At 34.1% G+C, this 18,431-nt stretch overlaps 1 protein-coding gene across 1 annotated transcript in view; it reads left to right on the top strand.

The window, feature by feature from the left end:
* Positions 1-18,431, top strand: part of PCDH15 (protocadherin related 15) — a 403,619-nt gene that overhangs the window by 345,761 nt on the left and 39,427 nt on the right. Inside the window, exon 26 of the mRNA XM_070946499.1 lies at positions 7,415-7,542. Coding sequence (XP_070802600.1) covers positions 7,415-7,542 — 128 coding nt within the window. The remainder of the gene's footprint in view (positions 1-7,414; positions 7,543-18,431) is intronic.

Here is an 18,431-nt window from a genome sequence, read left to right as displayed (position 1 = left end):
ACCTGAAGGCAGGACAAGAAGCAATGAATGGAAACTAATCAAGGAGAGAAGCAACCTAGAACTAAGGAGAAATTTCCTGACAGTTAGAACAATTAATCAGTGGAACAACTTGCCTCCGAAAGTTGTGAATGGTCCAACACTGGAAGTTTTTAAGAGATTGGACAACCATTTGACTGAAATGGAATAGGGTTTCCTGCAGGGGTGCGTTCTACTTACCTTTACTACCGGTTCGCAACAGGACCACACGCAGAAGCTTCCTGACGATGTCCAGGTCAGTGGGCAGAGTCTCCCACTGGTTTTACTACCGATTCTTGCAAACCGGTCAAAACCAGGGCCAACCCACCACTGGTTTCCTGCCTTAGCAGGAGGTTGGAGTAGAAGACCTCCAAGGTCCCTTCCAATTCTGTCATTCTATTATCTTAGTCTGTAGTTGGCACTCTTTAATGGACTGATTCTTGTACTTTAGTTATTTCCTATCTGTATGACTGCCTACCTTGCCAGCAGTGTCCTCAACTCTGGTGTTTCAGAACCCTCCTTTCTTTGACCTGGAGTAGAAAACTTCCAAGGTCTCTTCCATTCCTATGATTCTATAAATCTCTAAGTATTTTAAATATCTCCTGGTGAGCAATACAAAAGTCTGGTAGATTTTTTTTTAGTTCCTTTGTGGAATGAAGAACAAGCATGCTGTGGCATACAGAGACTAAAGTACCAATAAAACCTAATGGAATATGTTTTTACAAGCAGATGTTCATTGGATTGGGACTTGGTTTTTTTCATGTCACGTTTTTCATTACGTCAAAAATAGCTTTTGATGAACAGGTCTTCCATTAACAGGAAGGCATCTCTAGATACTAATCAAAATTTTGAGACCTGAAAGCGCAATGTAGGAAATGTGCAGTATTAATTTTTTTTCATGATTTGTAGATATCATAAATTAAACACCCTTATACTAAAACCGAAGTCAGATATTTAAAACATCAAAGCTTTGTTAAATTACATTGTTTTGTATAATCTGATTAAGATTTTGTATTCATCTTGCTGCTATAGTCATATATTACTCCTTTGTTTTCTATTAGAATTGGTGGCGGGGGCGGGTTTCAATACCCATCGCTGCCAGTTTGCTCACGGGCGCTCGGGCACTCGTGATGCTTCTGTGCATGTGCAGAAGCGTTTGGGCGGAGCCTCCCCCTGCCACCGCTACCAGTTCACCTGACCCGGGGTGAACTGGTAGCAACCCACCACTGATCGGTGGAAGTTTTAATATATATTTTTGGGATTCTGCATGATGCTTTTATTACTATATTAATAGTATTAATATTCTCTCTTGAAAAATTCTCTTTTTCCCTATGTACCCTAAAGAACAAGATATTGGATTTTACCATGCACTGGAGAGCAAATCTATATTACTATATTGGCATGAAGATGTTTTATTATAGTCAATTACTCTTTACAACCTTGTTAGAAGGCAGAATTAAGTACTGAATAACTCATGGATATAGAAAAAAAAACAGTAAAATATATGACATATATAAGAATGAAGTGATGAAGCAAAATGAAGATTGTTAATTAAATGTCAGTGAAGTTTAACCTGATAGATATTTGAATGTATCCATATAATCCATATCCAAGAGGAAGAAACATTTTAAGTGTTTGATATCAGAAATCAGAGCAATTTTCATTACTGTGGTTTATATGATCCAATATTAAAAATTCTTGAACTGCTCTTCACAATATAGTTGCCAAGTAACAGCACCATATCACTTATTCCTTTGTTTGTAGCAGCTGTGGAAATAATACCCCATTGTGTTTGGTTATAACTATATTGATGTCAAACAAGACTGATGACAAGTCTGATAACAGGGAAAAAAATTACATTGAAGCGATCATTTTATATGGCACATTAGTATACACAAAAGCTCATCACACATGTTACTGAATTGCGAAAATCTGGTTTTATGAAAGTTTACAGTAACACTGAAAATATTAATTATTTTTAGATAGCTTTGTTATAACATCTTTGACAATAGAACTCTAATATTTCAAGAAAACATAGAATAATATTTGAAGAAAACATAGGACAATTAGATTGAGGCAGAAGAAAGGGGAAAGGATTCCAGTCATGGATTCAATGATTCAAAAGAGTAGAATAGTAATCTCCAGTTGGTAGTCTCAAAAGTGTTTTTTCAAAAAGCAACTGGACTTTGTTTTCCTTGAAGAGGTTTCGCTTCTCATCCAAGAAGCTTTTTCAGTTCTGAGTCAGAACATCAGTCACAACTGAAGAAGCTTCTTGGATGAGAAGCAAAGCATCTTCAAGGAAGAACAAAGTCCAGCTGCTTTTTGAAAAAGCACCTTTGGGACAACCATGACCTGGATGACTGAGAATCTCCAGATTTTGGGGGAGGGAGGTTTCCTGCCTATGAAATGGGATATAATCATATCTTCAGAAATATAGATGCAATTATTCTGTCAACTTTCTATTAACAGCTTAGTCAAACAATGTCGGTATTCACAGTGGTTATTTTGGAAACATGCCTAGGAATGCATTCAGTTCCCTGAAAAATTCCCTGATCTTGAAGTATTATTTAAGTATTAAAGAAATCTTAATTCAGAGTACATATAAGCTTGAGAAAATATTTAACTTAACCTCTCTGCTTCCATTAATTTGTCAATACTAACATTTTTTTGAGTTCTGCCATTTCAGAACTTCAGAACTAAGGTACAGGTGTGCAGAAATTTCTAGCTAAAATGTGAAAGGTATAATTAAAAATGTACATCTTATATAGATTTATTAAGTTTAAAAGAGACTTGTCTAAATGTCAAATTTTAAATATTTTCTTTGTATTGTCCCATCCACAGTAGGCATTTCTGTATGGTAAAATGGGATTGCACTAGCCTTTCCCCAAAGCTGGTCTTTATTCTACAGTTGATTTAATTGTAGAATAGCCTCTGATGTCAAATGCTGCAATTGTGTACTTGCAATATGATGTCTAGGGAAGTGTGTTAGTTCTAGCATTACACTCTTATTTCACATCTGCTATCATATGCCACCCAAACATCCACCCATAATTGTGAGTTGAATCTTCCAATTACTGATGAATGACATATATAAACTGCAACACAATAACTCATATAAAACCCAGCCATTGCTATTTTCAGTATTGCAGTAAACCATCAATTATTGGTTATTACTTCATGGAAATGCAGTGCAACTTGCAACTTTTTGTCATATGCAGGAATATCAATCCAAACAATACTCTCTCTTTTTTTGTTTCTACAGCCTAGGTGGCAGTAATTTCTATAAAGTCTTCCATACCTAATTTTTCATTGATTTTTAACAGTTGCAAGAATATTGGTCCATATTCTTCTTTCAACTTTGGGTGACCAAGAATTACCTTTTGTAATTTTTTTTTTTAACAGTCAAAATTTGCAATGAGAGATGCAAAGCCCAAATGGTGGGCTTTGGAAAATAGAGGATTATGTTTAAAATATATAATAAAATAATAAAATGCACTCTTTCAGCAGTATCATGTGGACTTTCTCCAAAACATATAATGTTTTGATGTCATATTTCAGCAGGAAACCTATACTTTCTCAATATATTTTGAAAACATATTAGTGATTTCAGTGTCAATATCAAAAGTGGCATGTTTCAATTCTAGTTATAACTTTAGAATTGTTTTTTTCAGCACAGTGCTCAAAAAGAAAATAATCCAACATAATTAGGGTAGCAATTATGAACAAACCTATCCCATATATGGCTCTTTGAAATAGCCATAAAAAGGTGTCATGGGAAAGAATCAATTCTGCAAGGATATAATTTCTTGCTGGCAAATAGAATTTCTTCCAGAAAACTGACTTTGCACTGTTTTCCAAAATGTGCCGATTTATTTTATTAGGAAGTCTGAAAACAGATATGAGTGCTTTTGATTTTTTTTAATTTGTTTATGCTTGGCTTTTTATTTCTAATATTTATATTTGGTACTCGTTCCAAACCAACAGATTGGAAGGAAATTGTGTAATGGGGCTCAGGATTCTGTCTGTTGCTCTCACCAGTCATCAACATAATAATTTAGGAATGGGATGAAATTTAATGTGGAGAAGCAGTCAAAAGATGACTGGTTTGGAAATGGTTGGATCTGGTCAAATGAAGAAAATGAAGCATGCATACAGGACAGAAAAGTTGGACAATGTCTTCAAATCTCCATTTTAACTCCTCTTCTTAATATTTCTTGGTCCAGTAACCCAGATGGAGTGTATGCAGCCTGTCCTGTGCTTCCCATTGTACTTATGCACACATCGTACATGGATATAACGTTGTACTTTTTATTTATTTATATGCTGCCCTTCTCCGAAGACTTAGGGTGGCTTACAATGCGTTAAGCAATAGCCTTAATACTTTTGTATATTTATACAAAGTCAGTTTATTGCCCCCACAATCTGGGTCCTCATTTTACCTACCTTAGAAAGGATGGAAGGCTGAGTCAACCTTGAGCCTGGTGAGATTTGAACTTGCAGTAATTGCAGGCAGCTGATGTTAATAACAGTGCTTTAGTCTGCTGTGCTACCAGGGCTCCTGGTACTTATGTATATCATACATGGATGCTACACAGGGAAAAGTTAGAAACTCACACCTATACAAAGGCACATCATATTGTGTTCTCACACAAAAGAGAATGTAAATGCCTTCCTCCTGGTTATCAACCCTGGTAAAGGTGTTAGGAAAACAGTTCCAAAAGCCGTGATCTGCATGTTTTCATTAACTTGTTTGGGGATTGTCATTTACTTTCCATATTGTTACTAAGACTTGAATGCAGTTTTGTCCTCTGGTTAGTAGAAAAGAAGTGGTTTCAAACCTAACATGCCACAAGTTTTTTATGACTCCAGTTGTTCATACTGAGACCATTTCTGGGTTTCAGAATATGAAGCTGATTTTATTTTATGGCACTTTCATCCTATCTGATGGTAATGTCAGAGTTCAAGGATAAAGAGCACGGTCCTCCATGTTAGTGCCTTATCTAGTGGCCAAATATTCTTAATTCTAAGAGGCTTGTTGGATCTAGATATTCCAAAGATTCATGTAATGAATAGCCAGTTGCAGCTGTGAGCTATTTCACTAAAGCTGTCCATATTCATTTCTTCGGTTGATTTTTATCAAAATGCAAGGATTCATGTTTCTTACTACTGTATGATTTCTTCAATTAGCCAATAGCTTTACTTTTATTTTCTTGCAATCTCCCTTGCTGCCCTGCATAGACGTGGGTCGTGCATGTTTCAAAATGATTCATGGAAGTATAGAAATCTCTAAAAAGAAGGGCTGCTTCTTCCAGTGTTCCATTAACTTTAAGCAGTGGATTCCATCAAGCTGTTGCATGTTTCTTGTGGGATATTTAAAATATGGGATATTTTAAAGCATGCACACCCCTTATGCATCTATCCATTTTTGAAGTAAATGTCACTGTATTTTGCAATTTAATTGCATGAAACTTTAACCTATCATTTTACTAATTGTATTTATTGAGCATTAGATGAGTGGGTAGATAGATAGACAGACAGACAGACAGACAGACAGTATTCTTTATTGGCCAAGTGTGATTGGACACATAAGGAATTTGTCTCAGGTGCATAAACTCACAATGTAATATAAACAGCAAGTAATAGGTCATAAATCATAGTTACAATGATTAATTATAAGTCATAAGCAACAATTGATAAATTATAAGAAATCAATAGGAGAATATGTAGGAAAGGTGAGAAGATATAACTATAACTGTCTGGTGTGGTTCTTCAGAGGATAATTAGAACTGCAGAAAAAACAATTACTACCAACCTGCCTTCCATTGAGGACCTGTATACTGCACAAGTCAAAAAGAGGGCTGTGAAAATATCTACAGACCCCTTACATCCTGGACATAAATTGTTTCAACTCCTACCCTCAAAACGATGCTATAGAGCACTGCACAACAGAACAACTAAACACAAGAACATTTTTTTCCCGAATGCCATCACTCTGCTAAACAAATAATTACCTCAACACTGTCAAACTATTCACTAAGTCTGCATTGCTATTAATCTTCTCATAGTTCCTATCACCCATCTCCTCCCACTTATGACTGTATGACTGTAACTTTGTTGCTTGTATCCTTACTATTTATATTGCTGTTTCCTAATATGATTTGATTGTTTATTTGTACCCTATGACTATCATTAAGTGTTGTACCTTATGATTCTTGACAAATGTATCTTGTCTTTTTATGTACACTGAGAGCATATGCACCAAAGACAAATTTCTTGTGTGTCCAATCACAAGTTGTTCATATAACATGACTATGCTATGACTCTGTGCACAGTCAGTCAAACTGCATAATCCATAAAATGATGTGGTGGTCCTTTTTCCTGTGACCATTTTTATCTATAAGGCAGTGTGTCTAGACAATATATAACTTATACCTTACTTGTATGCCATTCAAAACATATATAGCCAAGGTGGGCGCAGTGGTTAGAGTGCAGGACTGCAGGCTACTTCTGCTGCCTACTGCCTGCCTGCAATTTGGCAGATCGAATCTCACCAGGCTCAAGGTTGACTCAGCCTTCCATCCTTCTGAGGCGGGTAAAATGAGGACCCAGATTGTTGGGGGTGATATGCTGACTCTGTAAACTGCTTAGAGGGGGCTGTAAAAGCACTGCAAAGCAGTATATAAGTCTAAGTGCTATATAACCAATATCCAAGGAATAATGTAATAGAATTGGAAGTGACAAGCAAAGTGGATGACAAATCTTGCACAGAATACCTATCAATAATGGTAAAAAGCAATCCTAAAAGATGCTTAAAAATAGCATCTCCTTAAGCCTTTAGGATCAAAATTTTAATGCTATTAACTATCTCCTGGGACCTGTATTTGGAATTACCTGAAAAATGAAAAATAAAAATAACTGAAAACAAAGATAAACATTTTAAAACTTATTAGGAAGTCTTACTCCTTATAGGAAGAAAAATAAAACTCTCGACATATCCATATTCAATATTTCTATATTATAAAGGACAGTCAAGTTTGACTTTGTCCTTCATTGTAGAGTTTTCAAACTCTTTCTTATGTTGATTTTTTTGAAGAAAGCAATTCTGTTTAATTTCCACCGAGACAGAAAAATATAAACTTAGTTTCTTCAGAAACTTTAGAACAAAAGCACGAACTAATAATTTATGGTTCCTAAAAATATAAATATGCAGCAAAATATAAACTTAGTTTCTTCAGAAACTTTAGAACAAAAGCACGAACTAATTATTTATGGTTCCTAAAAATGTAAATATGCAGCAATTTTCTTCACAGCTTTTTTAACAGAATCTAGAAGAGACATGCTTATGACTTAAGGCATTCAGTGTATTTTAATTTTGCTAACCCCCTTTTTTTATTTTTAGGCAATACTGCAAAGATATTCATTGAGGTTCAGGATGAAAACGATCATGCTCCTATCTTCACAAAAAAAATTTATATAGGAGGTGTCTCTGAAGACGCTAGAATGTTTTCTTCCGTGATCAAAGTGAAGGTAGGAATTATGCTGAACAACCAATTTTGCTTTCAATTTTTTTAGAAGGTACACTTTAAAGCCTGCAATCGATTCAAACATGTACCCTAGAGTCTTATCTGCGTGCAGGAAGACCACTTGGTATGCATGCAGATTTTCAGCTATCTGACGAGTGGAAGCTTTGCTTATTGAAAACTATTTAACAGAAATTTCCAAAACTGCGGAAGAAGAGTTGAAAGGAATTTGAAAATGAGAGCTGTGACAGTGCTGAAAATTGCTTCACTCCCTTAAATACTTAAGTAGCTTCTATAATAATTCTTTGAGTTTTGATCAATGAAGGGTTTTTTTTAATTACTGTTTTTTTTATCCCAAAGTATCCTATTAATACTTCCAGTCAGATCCAATATTTTTAACTTATTGTACTTATTGATATAATAAATTATTTCTACTACATGCTGCCCACTCTTTAAAGTATAATTATTCATAGAATAACAAAGTTAGAAGGGACCTTGGAAGTCATCTAGTCCAACCACTTGCATGAGCAGGAGAAGCTATATCATTTCAGACAAATGGCTGTCCATTGAATGATAGGCCACCCACTACTTCTGAAGCAAGCCCTTCTACCAGTTAATTGTTCTCACCAATAGGAAATTTCTCCCTAGTGTTACGTTACTTCTCTCCTTGATTAGTTTCCATCCATTGTTTCTTGTCCTTCCTTCAGGTGCTTTGGAAAATAGTTTGATCCCTTATTCTTTGTGGCAGCTCCTCAAATATCAGAACACTGTCATCATGTTTCTCCTAGTCCTTCTTTTCACTAGACTTGACATACCCAATTCCTGCAACTGTTCTTCATATGTTTTCATCTCACTTAAATACAGAGGCAGCTTCTGTTCTTTTGAGTTTTGATAAATGAAGGGTTTTTTTTTAAAAAAAAATTACTGCTTTCTTTTTATTCCCAAAGTATGCTGTTAATACTTCCAGTCAGATCCAGTATTTTTAACTTGTTGTACTTACTGATATAATAAATAGTTTCTAATATATGCTGCCTATTCTTTAAGGTATAATTATTCTTGCTTAGCCATTATGAGTTCAAAATCTGAACTCCTGTATCTTTGCAATCTTCCCAGAAGATGCTATTTAATGTTGCTACCAGTTGGAAGGCTGGAAAAGGTAATTGATGAGAAGTGTGTTTATGTAGCTCAGTGTAGCTCTTAGCCTAGCTGCAATATCTCTGAATTACCATAATTAAGAACTGCCTGAAATAAAAAATGGAAGAAACACCTGCTGTTGTTGTTCCATTGGATTCTTTAGCCCTAAAAAAAGCGGGTAAAGGAAGACAGAATTCTTTAGAAAGTAGGTGTTTGGCACTACTTTTCTATTTAAAAAAAAGTTTATACACTTTTCCAGATCCATTATTGTACATAAAATACAAAATGAGGTAGATAACAAGCTAAATCTAAAAAAAAATATAATGAATTATTTTGTGTATTGAAAACAGAATCACTTCTGAACAGGGTGGATAAAAATCAATGATTTTTTTAAAAAAATCAAAAAAATCAGATTTTTTTATTTAAATCGGATTTTTTTTTATTTTTATCGAATTTATTTTAATAAAAAACTTTTGGGGTAAAAATCTATTGTAAGATAGTTTTCTATTTAAGATACATAAATAATTTAGTTTATTCAGCATGAAACGGAGCTTAGTCATGTAGCATGAGGCTGTATATTCTGCAACACTGGGACTATCGGTGAGTCAACAGTGGGTCAAAGGAGCAGCAGAGATGACAGTTGCTCTTTAAAAATTATGATTTAAATCGAGTTGATTTAAATCAAGCCTTTTTACTAGTGATTTAAATCATGATTTAAATTGTGATTTAAATCAATTTAAATCAAATCCACCCTGCTTCTGAATGTAGAGATAAGCTACATACAGAACATTGGGTACTGTCTGAAAAATAAATATTTTCTCATACTTTGTACCTTTCCATAGGACAATTTTATCATATTATATAACTATGACTATAAAGACATTTTATTTGTTGGACAAATAGTAGTGTGATTATAAGGTGCATATTCATTGTGATATCTGATTTCTTTATATTATGCTCATATATAAGTATACCATCTGTATACCTTTCCCATGCTGTATGTTAGGTTCCCTCTAAGATTTTAAGACGATGTATGTAATACTCCTTCTTCCAGGTTTTCCCACATTAATTACTGCAAAAAAATTAATTTGGTTGTTTGATAATTTAATGTAATTTGAGCTACTAAAGCAGTATAAGAAAAATGAACAAATCATATAAATTAAAAGAGCCCTCAAATTTCTTACACCTCCATCACAGAAAATCTAATGTGCATTCTTTTTTAAACATTGTTTGGGATATACAGTAGACTCAAAACATTTTCAGGCAGATTAATGTTGTTTTAAATTATAAGAAATATTTCTTTAAACTTTTATTGATTTCCCAAAACTGGATATTTATTGTAAATGCCTTGTTATACAGATAATAAATAACTAGCAATATTAATGTTAGTCATATATTTAAATTTCTGATCAAAAATAAATTGTTGTTTTTACTTTAAATATAGTTCCTTTTAAAAATCCAAGCATTTTAGGTGTTTCTGAAACTGCCAAATCATATGGGCTACAATATGATCAACTAAAATGTTTTGTTGATTTTTTTGATTCTATCATTTCTACATTTTATGTGAGGCCATTATAAAAATGGGAAAACAACCAATAAATAACAAAATACTATACAACTGAATATTTTTGGCTTTAAATCTATTTTAAAAACATGTATAGAATTTTTGAATTCCAAATTCACAGCAGCTCTTCTTACATTGGAGAAAGCCTGAAGTAATGAATAAAGCTAAGGATTAAAAAAAATGCCATTTTGATTTTGAAGTTCAAACCTTACACTAAAAACAAAATCAAAGGGATATTTCTGATTACTTAGCTCAGTTGCTGCATTTTAATGGAAAGAGAAGTTCTATCGGTGCAAATTTAATAGGAAGAATCATTAAAATGCACACTTAAAATAAGATGTAAGAAAAGAAAGAGTTGATCTCTTGAGTAAAAAAAAAAGCTCCAAATTTTTGCTGAGGTAGAAATGTTCCGTTATTATTGCTGTTCCTATGAGTTTCTCGGCAGATCATTGACAACGATAAACATATGTGAAAACTTGAAAACAGGAAATATCAGAAAATTTTGAAGTGAGATTTTTTAACTCTTCAGAAGCATTGTATGTTTTATATTCTGAGCCAGATTCTAATAGTTGATCATATTAGATAAACAGCCTTTTCCAAATAATGTGTTTTAATTGAATTCTAAAAGGAAGAGTTGTCATGGTGTGGTTGAGTTTTTATTTTGAATGAGAGTACATTGGACATTTGTGGCCTATAGTGCTGCCAAATTATCAGTGTAGAATCAGTTGAGAACCACAGCTAGATTTTTTTTGCTTTCCAGCCATATAAATTTGAGAAATGTAAGCTGCTATTTACATATGTTCAGATTAAAATGCAAACCAAGCTAATTACTCCCTACTGCTATTAAGACAGGTGTGAGTCTTTGCTCACCGCTATTTCTTCCCATTCTCAGTAAAAACCAAGCCAAATAGATGATTCTTCAGATGTGTTCTGTTTTTCCCAGACTGGGAGAAGGATGGGAAGCTGCCAGAGGCATCACTAGCAATGTTCTTCCTTGGGAGAAATTGAAACTTAAGGAGTAGAGTACAGTTTTAAAATATTATTTCCATATGCCAGAATCAAGCTATCATGTGGCTATTAAAACCAGTTGCATTAAATGTAAACACACATTTAGCATATCATACCATTTGCCTGTCAAGACTTTGATTTTCTTTTAACAAAAGAGAAACTAATACTCAGTTGTCCCAATAAACAAGAAAAAGAGGAATAAAGACCACTTTTGTCTATAGTGAGCTGCCAAAGAGTATGGTTAATGTGTAATGGGAAGTCTCCTTTGTAATGTAAAAGAAAGTCCACAAAGAAGAAAATATGTGTCAAAGTGAAGCTAATTATGGATCTTATAAAGTTTTGAATCATCATTATTTATGTATTTATAAATTTGGGATCATACAGAATAGAAAAACAAAATAAAACAAAAACAAACAAAAGAAAAACAAAAACAAAATAACAGAATAACAGCGGGACCTTGGAGGTCTTTTAATCTAACCCCTTGCTGAAGTAAGAAACCCTATATCATTTCAGACAAATGGTTGTCCAGTCTCTTCTTAAAAGTCTCTTAGACAACACACAACTTTTAGAGGCAAGTCGTTCCACTGATTAATTGTTCTGTCAAGAAATTTCTCCTTATTTCTAGGTTGGATCTGTCCTTGATTAGTTTCCATCCATTGCTTCTTGTCCTGCCTTCAGGTGCTTTAGAAAATAGATTGTCCCCCTCCTCTTTGTGGCAGCCCTTTAGATATTGGAACACTGCTATCATGTTACCCCTAGTCCTTTTTTTCATTAAACTAGACATACCCAATTCCAGCAACCGTTCTTCATATGTTTTAACCTCCAGTACCATTATCAGCTTTGTTGCTCCTACCCTATTTTTGCTCAGAATAGAATAGAATAGAGTAGAGTAGAGTAGAGTAGAGTAGAGTAGAGTAGAGTAGAGTAGAGTTGAGTAGAGTAGAGTAGAGTAGAGTAGAGTAGAGTAGAGTAGAATAGAATAGAATAGAATAGAATAGAATAGAATAGAATAGAATAGAATAGAATAGAATAGAATAGAATAGAATTTTTTATTGGCCAAGTGTGATTGGACACACAAGGAATTTGACTTGGTGCATATGCTCTCAGTATACATAAAAGAAAAGATACGATCATCAAGAATCATAAGGTACAACACTTAATGATAATCATAGGGCACAAATAAGCAATCAGGAAACAGTATCAATATAAATCGTAAGGATACAAGCAACAAAGTTACAGTCATGAGGGAATTATTTGTTTATAAATAATATATAAATAATCATGTGAAGTAGGTTGAACTGGGAGTCACTCCACAGAATGTCCATGCATTGAAGTGGATCAGAATTTAGGCATCCCTACTTGTAGTCCAACATCATAACTACTATACCACACTGGCTTTATTTATACAGCAGGTTTCAAATTTGACACTAATATGAACAAAACTACAGGCCATAAGCATAACCATGTCTTGCTAAAAAGATATATTAGTTAGAACATTTCTTTAAACACCATTCACATAAATGTTATTTTTTTAGTAAGCAGTATTATGATGAATGACTGCTGAGATCTGCTCTGCTGAGTAAGAAAGGTGTCATTTTTACATTTTCTGTTTTCCACTAGATTAAGATTTGTACTTTTGAGGGGGGGGGACTTAAGAAAATAAAACAAAATCTTGTAACTCATAATGTGAGAAAATAAGGATAGATGAGTAGAGTTTTAAAATATTTTCCAAAAAAATAAAGCCATTTGTAATGACTAAACAGAAAATGTTATCCACAGTGCTTTATCAAAGAAAATACTGTCTATTCCCCTTAGCCAAAAGAATCAGAGTAGTCATGGGCAGTTGCTGGAGAAGAATTGACTTATTAAGACCTGTGGGAGAAGCCACTTGTAAGGACTAACAGATAAACCAGAAGTCTAGATTATTTAGCATCAAGATACTTGAAGGATTGTCAACTTGTCCAAGGACTCCCTAAAGAACACGATATTGGAAATGCCCCATTTTCATAAGGCAAGGAGGGGCTAAGGCAAGTAGCTTTTATATCTTAACTTTGGGACCTCTTCTTTGAAATAGCCTCCATCTAAAAGTTAAACTACACCTTTTCCGTAGGAGAGCAAAACTGAACTCTTCTGAAAGGAGTTTAAGATGTAATTCTTCAGCACCATTATGTTCTTATTCTACATGTTACTATTATTGCTATTTATTTTTATTTTTATTTTTTATTTTTTTTTGATACTCTCTTGAAACCTCCTGAGACTCTGAATGGTTTGGTAGATCAAATCAGAAAACAGGGTAGAGGTACAAAGCAGAAATCAACCAATACCCAAATACTCTGTGATTCAGGAACATATCAAAATTCTTTCTTGCTTAGGAATGCTCAAAGCTTCTTTTAACCTTTCCTGCCCAAGAAGAACCAGTAGGCAGATTGTATGGTACAGAACAGCTGGGTTCATGATTCATGACAAAACATAATTTGTTTTTAACCATGATTTTATAAACAAAGTTTCCAAGCATCATATTAAGTGAAAGGCAAAAAGAGTAGTGTAATACAGATATTCCTTGACTTACAACAGTCACGTTTAGTGACTATACAAAGTTACAACGGCACTGAAAAAAGTGACTTATGACCATTTCTCACACTTACGACTGTTACAGCATTCCCCATGATCATGTGATCAAAATTCAGACACTTGGTAACTGTCTCATATTTATGAAGGTTGCAATGTTCTGGGGGGACACATGATCCCCTTTTGCAAAGTCAATGGGGGGAAGCCAGATCCACGTAACAACCATTTTGCTAACTTAACAACTGCAGCGATTCACTTAACAACAGTAGCAAGAAGGTCGTAAAACGGGGCAAAATTCACTTAACCAATTTTCACTTAGCAGTAGAAATTTTGGCTCAGTTGTGGTTGAACGTCCTATTGTGAACCCCATCAACCAGTCCTTTATGAGAAGGTACTTTACTAAGAAAGCTACTACCTTCAGTTCAGTGATTCATTACTTGAGACAACTGCAGAGATTTTGCTCCTGATAAGTTGTTCTTTCTTAAGAATGCCTCTGGGAACAGGTTGCCAAAGCAGGCTAGACTGTTTTCTTACTCAATTATCTGTGTCTTCTACATCTCAAAATTAATGACTGCATTACTGTGGCTACATATCTAGAGTTCTGATTTAAGAACATGGATAAACAAGGTTTAGACATTCTGTCTAAAACAATTGATCATTTTTAACTAAAGAACAATTTATCCAAATAAATTTCTTCAATCTCCATTCATTTTTAGTCATCCATCTATCATTGATATTCAATATGTCAAAATGTTTTAAAATTGGATCTTCAAAAGCTATGATTTCTGGGAATTCTGAATGCCTTACTTTCCACGTAACTGCAGACTGGAGAAGACAATTCTACATTATATCATATATTTGGAGCTAAATAACAAGTTCTTTTGGCTTGTGTACTCTTGTAGTTACCATATACACCTCTCTCTACGGTTGTGTAATTTTAACTTAACATAACTATCCCGGATGATTAGTTTTTATAACTATTAATTTTTACTATAGGAATTTATGTGCATTGGAATAAAATAAAGCAAAGCAGTTACATGCTTCTAAAGTGATCTCCGTTTATTTATCTGAGAGCCATGAAAAAAACCTTCAGTCTGATGGATGCTTATGTAGTAATTTAAGTTGAAATTAATTCCTGACTATAAGACATTGCTGTAGCTTAAATGTCCAAAGAGTAATGATATACTTCTATTTCCTGTGCTGAAATACAATATGAACCAGAAATATAGTCTCTTGTATAGCATTATTGGCGGTCTCTTATTAAATTTAATTAAATGTTTTGGACCAAATAAAAAAGAAAGCCTTTCTGAAAGAGTAATGAATTTAAAATGAATAACAACAGAGAGGAAAGGAGTTATATCAGTTAACATATATTTCATGAAAAATAAAAAAAAATGTGCAATAAATGTATCTTTTAACTTTACAAATTTAATCCTATTACATCAGAAAACTAATGAACCAAATTTAAATCTATCATTATATTTATTGTGGGGTTCTTAATAAAATACCTATTTTGAGAAAGTATAAATGTAAAGCATTTCTCAAATATATACCATCAATACCTCTCTCTCTCCCTCACACTCTCTCTCTCTCCCTCCCTCCCTCCCTCCCCCCTCTCTCTTATATATATGCATGCACTTTCAATGGCATACATACAACATAAATTAAAGCAGCTTATTTTACTATCTAAACCAATTATTTTTAAAAAATAAAAATAAATTCAGAAAAAAGTATATTCTGTCACTTAACTATAATTTGAGCATTTTAATAATTAATAAATTAATAATTAGTTAATTAAGATTAATAGACATACACATGCAAATACTTATAAGGAGAGTTTTGCTACAATTCTACTCTTTCATTTTATTTTATTCTCTTTTCAACCTTTTCTCCATTTTCCTCAGGAACATTTTTGCCATCACTGAAAAATGATCTGTCCCACATTCTAAAACTTCCATCAGCCTTGTTTCCTTTATTAATTCTACACAACTTTTCATCACAAACACAATCTAATCAACATGCTTTTCGAAGTGGATGCCTCCCTTGGCCACATGCACATTTAAATGGGATTAAGTTTAAATAACATAATCAAAATAGGCCTACACACAGATATTTATAATCCTCATTCTTATTTATTTACTTAAGCATTTCTGTAATTACCCAATGTCATGCTATGTGACTTTGAGCAGTATACAAAAAGAACCAAAAATTCCAATCAATCAATCTAAAAATAATTTATTTCATTAAAATCTACTAAAATAGTAAAATGGCAATCAAAACTGAAATCTTCATCAATTGTGGATACAATTCATAATGACATCAAGGCCCGGAGAGACAGAAGGCTCTCCCTATGATTCAAGACTTTTTCTCTCATCAATTCACAACAACAAAAACAATGTTTTAGCATATTCATTCAGAATATTATACATTTTTTTCTTAAAGTCATCACCAGGTCTTTCACTATCACCATTCACTGAAATATAATATGTAATTATTACTCATCTATGAATTCCTACTTTCATATGTGCACTAAATAGAATAGATGACATGAATTCATATTTCTGATGTGCATTTCAGCTTTTTTTAATTTAGAATTAAATGTATACTCTTGCCTTCATGTTTGCACTCTCCAAGTCCAAAGAATCAGACCACCATCAATCATCACGATCCCATCCTTGCTGCTAGCTTGAGAGTAAATATTATCTCATTACATAGACATCCTTTTCATAATAAATAAGTATTTTAAAAAATAGTTGCAATTATTTGTCTATGGAATTTGCTGTGGTTCTTAGCATGAATTTGTTTAAATATTTTGCATTTCAGTTGTTTTGCAGACATTTTCCCCCTCTGCATTATCTAGTGTTATTTCTTTATTCAGTCTGCAAGGTTCAATTAACACATTAGCTGGTAATTGATTAATTAAAACACTGAGGTTCTCTGTTTAATAGTGTTGACATATTCCCTCAGTGTTTTACAGTTCATTAACATCTGGTTATAACATAGAATGCCTTAAGTTATGTTTGGTTTTTTTGCTCACCTTTTCTCCAGACTTTCTGACAAGGAGTAATGAGAGGTCAAACAATGTCCTTTGCATTATTCAGTTTTTAATTACCCTGTTTCCTTCAAAATAAGACATCGCCTGATAATAAGCCCAATCAGGCTTTTGAGTGCATGGCAATAAGGCCCAGCGCTTATTTCAGGGTTCAAAAACACGGTAGTTAAGTAGTAATTTTGTCAAAATACTTTCTAAACTCTGAATTCTCCTAGGTTTAACTTAAGTAATGATATAATATTTCTCACAAACAATTAATGTTTCATGCCATTACTAATAATTTTCCCACCCCCTTCTCTGCCGCAGAGTCCTTGAATCGCAAATTCAGGTTATAGAAGGGAATGGTGGGCTATAGATATCCATGCCTCCCAGAAACTGCACCAAAATCTGCAGTATTCAAGAACTCTGTCAAGATAAATCAGATTTCCTGAGTTAATAAATCTCTAAAGAAATATATTTTAGGAAGGAAGCAAAGTCTGAAACAGACTGAGCTGTGGTGATGCAGTGGTTAGAATGCAGTATTGCAGGCTAATTCATTGCTCACTGCCAGCAGTGGTATATAAGTCTAAGTGCTATGGAGGGCACCTCTTTCCTGTGTTGGACTGCAAACCAATCCTCTTGAACACAGCATTCACTTTTCTGCTCAAGATTTCCACTACTATGGTAACAGTCTGGCTTAGTAGCCATTCTTTTAGCAAAGAAGTGTGTCAATTGCATTCCTGATAGAATGCTCATCATTTATTACCCTGTGTTTAAAAGTTATTCTCCATTAATGTACCACCCTGGCTTCTACTCCACCGGTGTATTCCAAATGTATTATATGTATTATGTCTTCAGCTCTGACATACATTTTATTTTCTGTTCAAATGCCAAGATCGGAGGTTATTGTTTCATTCCATCTCCCTGTTTAGGTGTTTCACAATCTTATTACTATCTTCTTTTTTTCTGAAAGCTTATTATCAAAACATTTACATAACTCAGAATGAAGGTCCATTGATAATTCCTACCTGAATCTTTCTGGACTATTTCCTCCAAAAGATGGGTAAGACAAGACCTCTGTATTCTGTTGTTGTTAGTTGTGAAGCTGTGTCCAACCCATCATAACCACATGGACAATGTTCCTCCAGGCCTTCCTGTCCTCTACCATCCTCTGGAGTCCATTTAAGTTCACGCCTACTGCTTCAGTGACTCCATCCAGCCACCTCATTCTCTGTCGTCCCCTTCTTCTTTTGCCCTCAATCTTTCCCAGCATTAGGCTCTTCTCCAGTGAGTCCTTCCTTCTCATTACGTGGCCAAAGTATTTGAGTTTCATCTTCAGGACCTGGCCTTCTAAAGAGCAGTCAGAGTTGATCTCTCTAGGACTGACCAATTTGATTGCCTTGCAGTCCAAGGGACTCTCAGGAGTCTTCTCCAGCACTATAGTTCAAAGGCCTCAATTCTTTGGCACTAAGTCTTTCTTATGGTCCAACTTTCACAGTCATACATTGCAACTAGCCTTGACTATACGCACTGTATTCTAGACCCCCTTCTTTCTAACTGGCTGTTGTGGTCCACCAGCAGCCTGTGGAGC

Source organism: Pituophis catenifer, unplaced genomic scaffold, assembly GCF_029215685.1.
Source record: "Pituophis catenifer annectens isolate HBS135680 unplaced genomic scaffold, rPitCat1.0.hap2 SCAF_6, whole genome shotgun sequence".
NCBI lineage: Eukaryota > Metazoa > Chordata > Lepidosauria > Squamata > Colubridae > Pituophis > Pituophis catenifer.
Note: the sequence above shows the minus strand (reverse complement) of the source record. Positions and strands in the feature narration are given on the sequence as shown.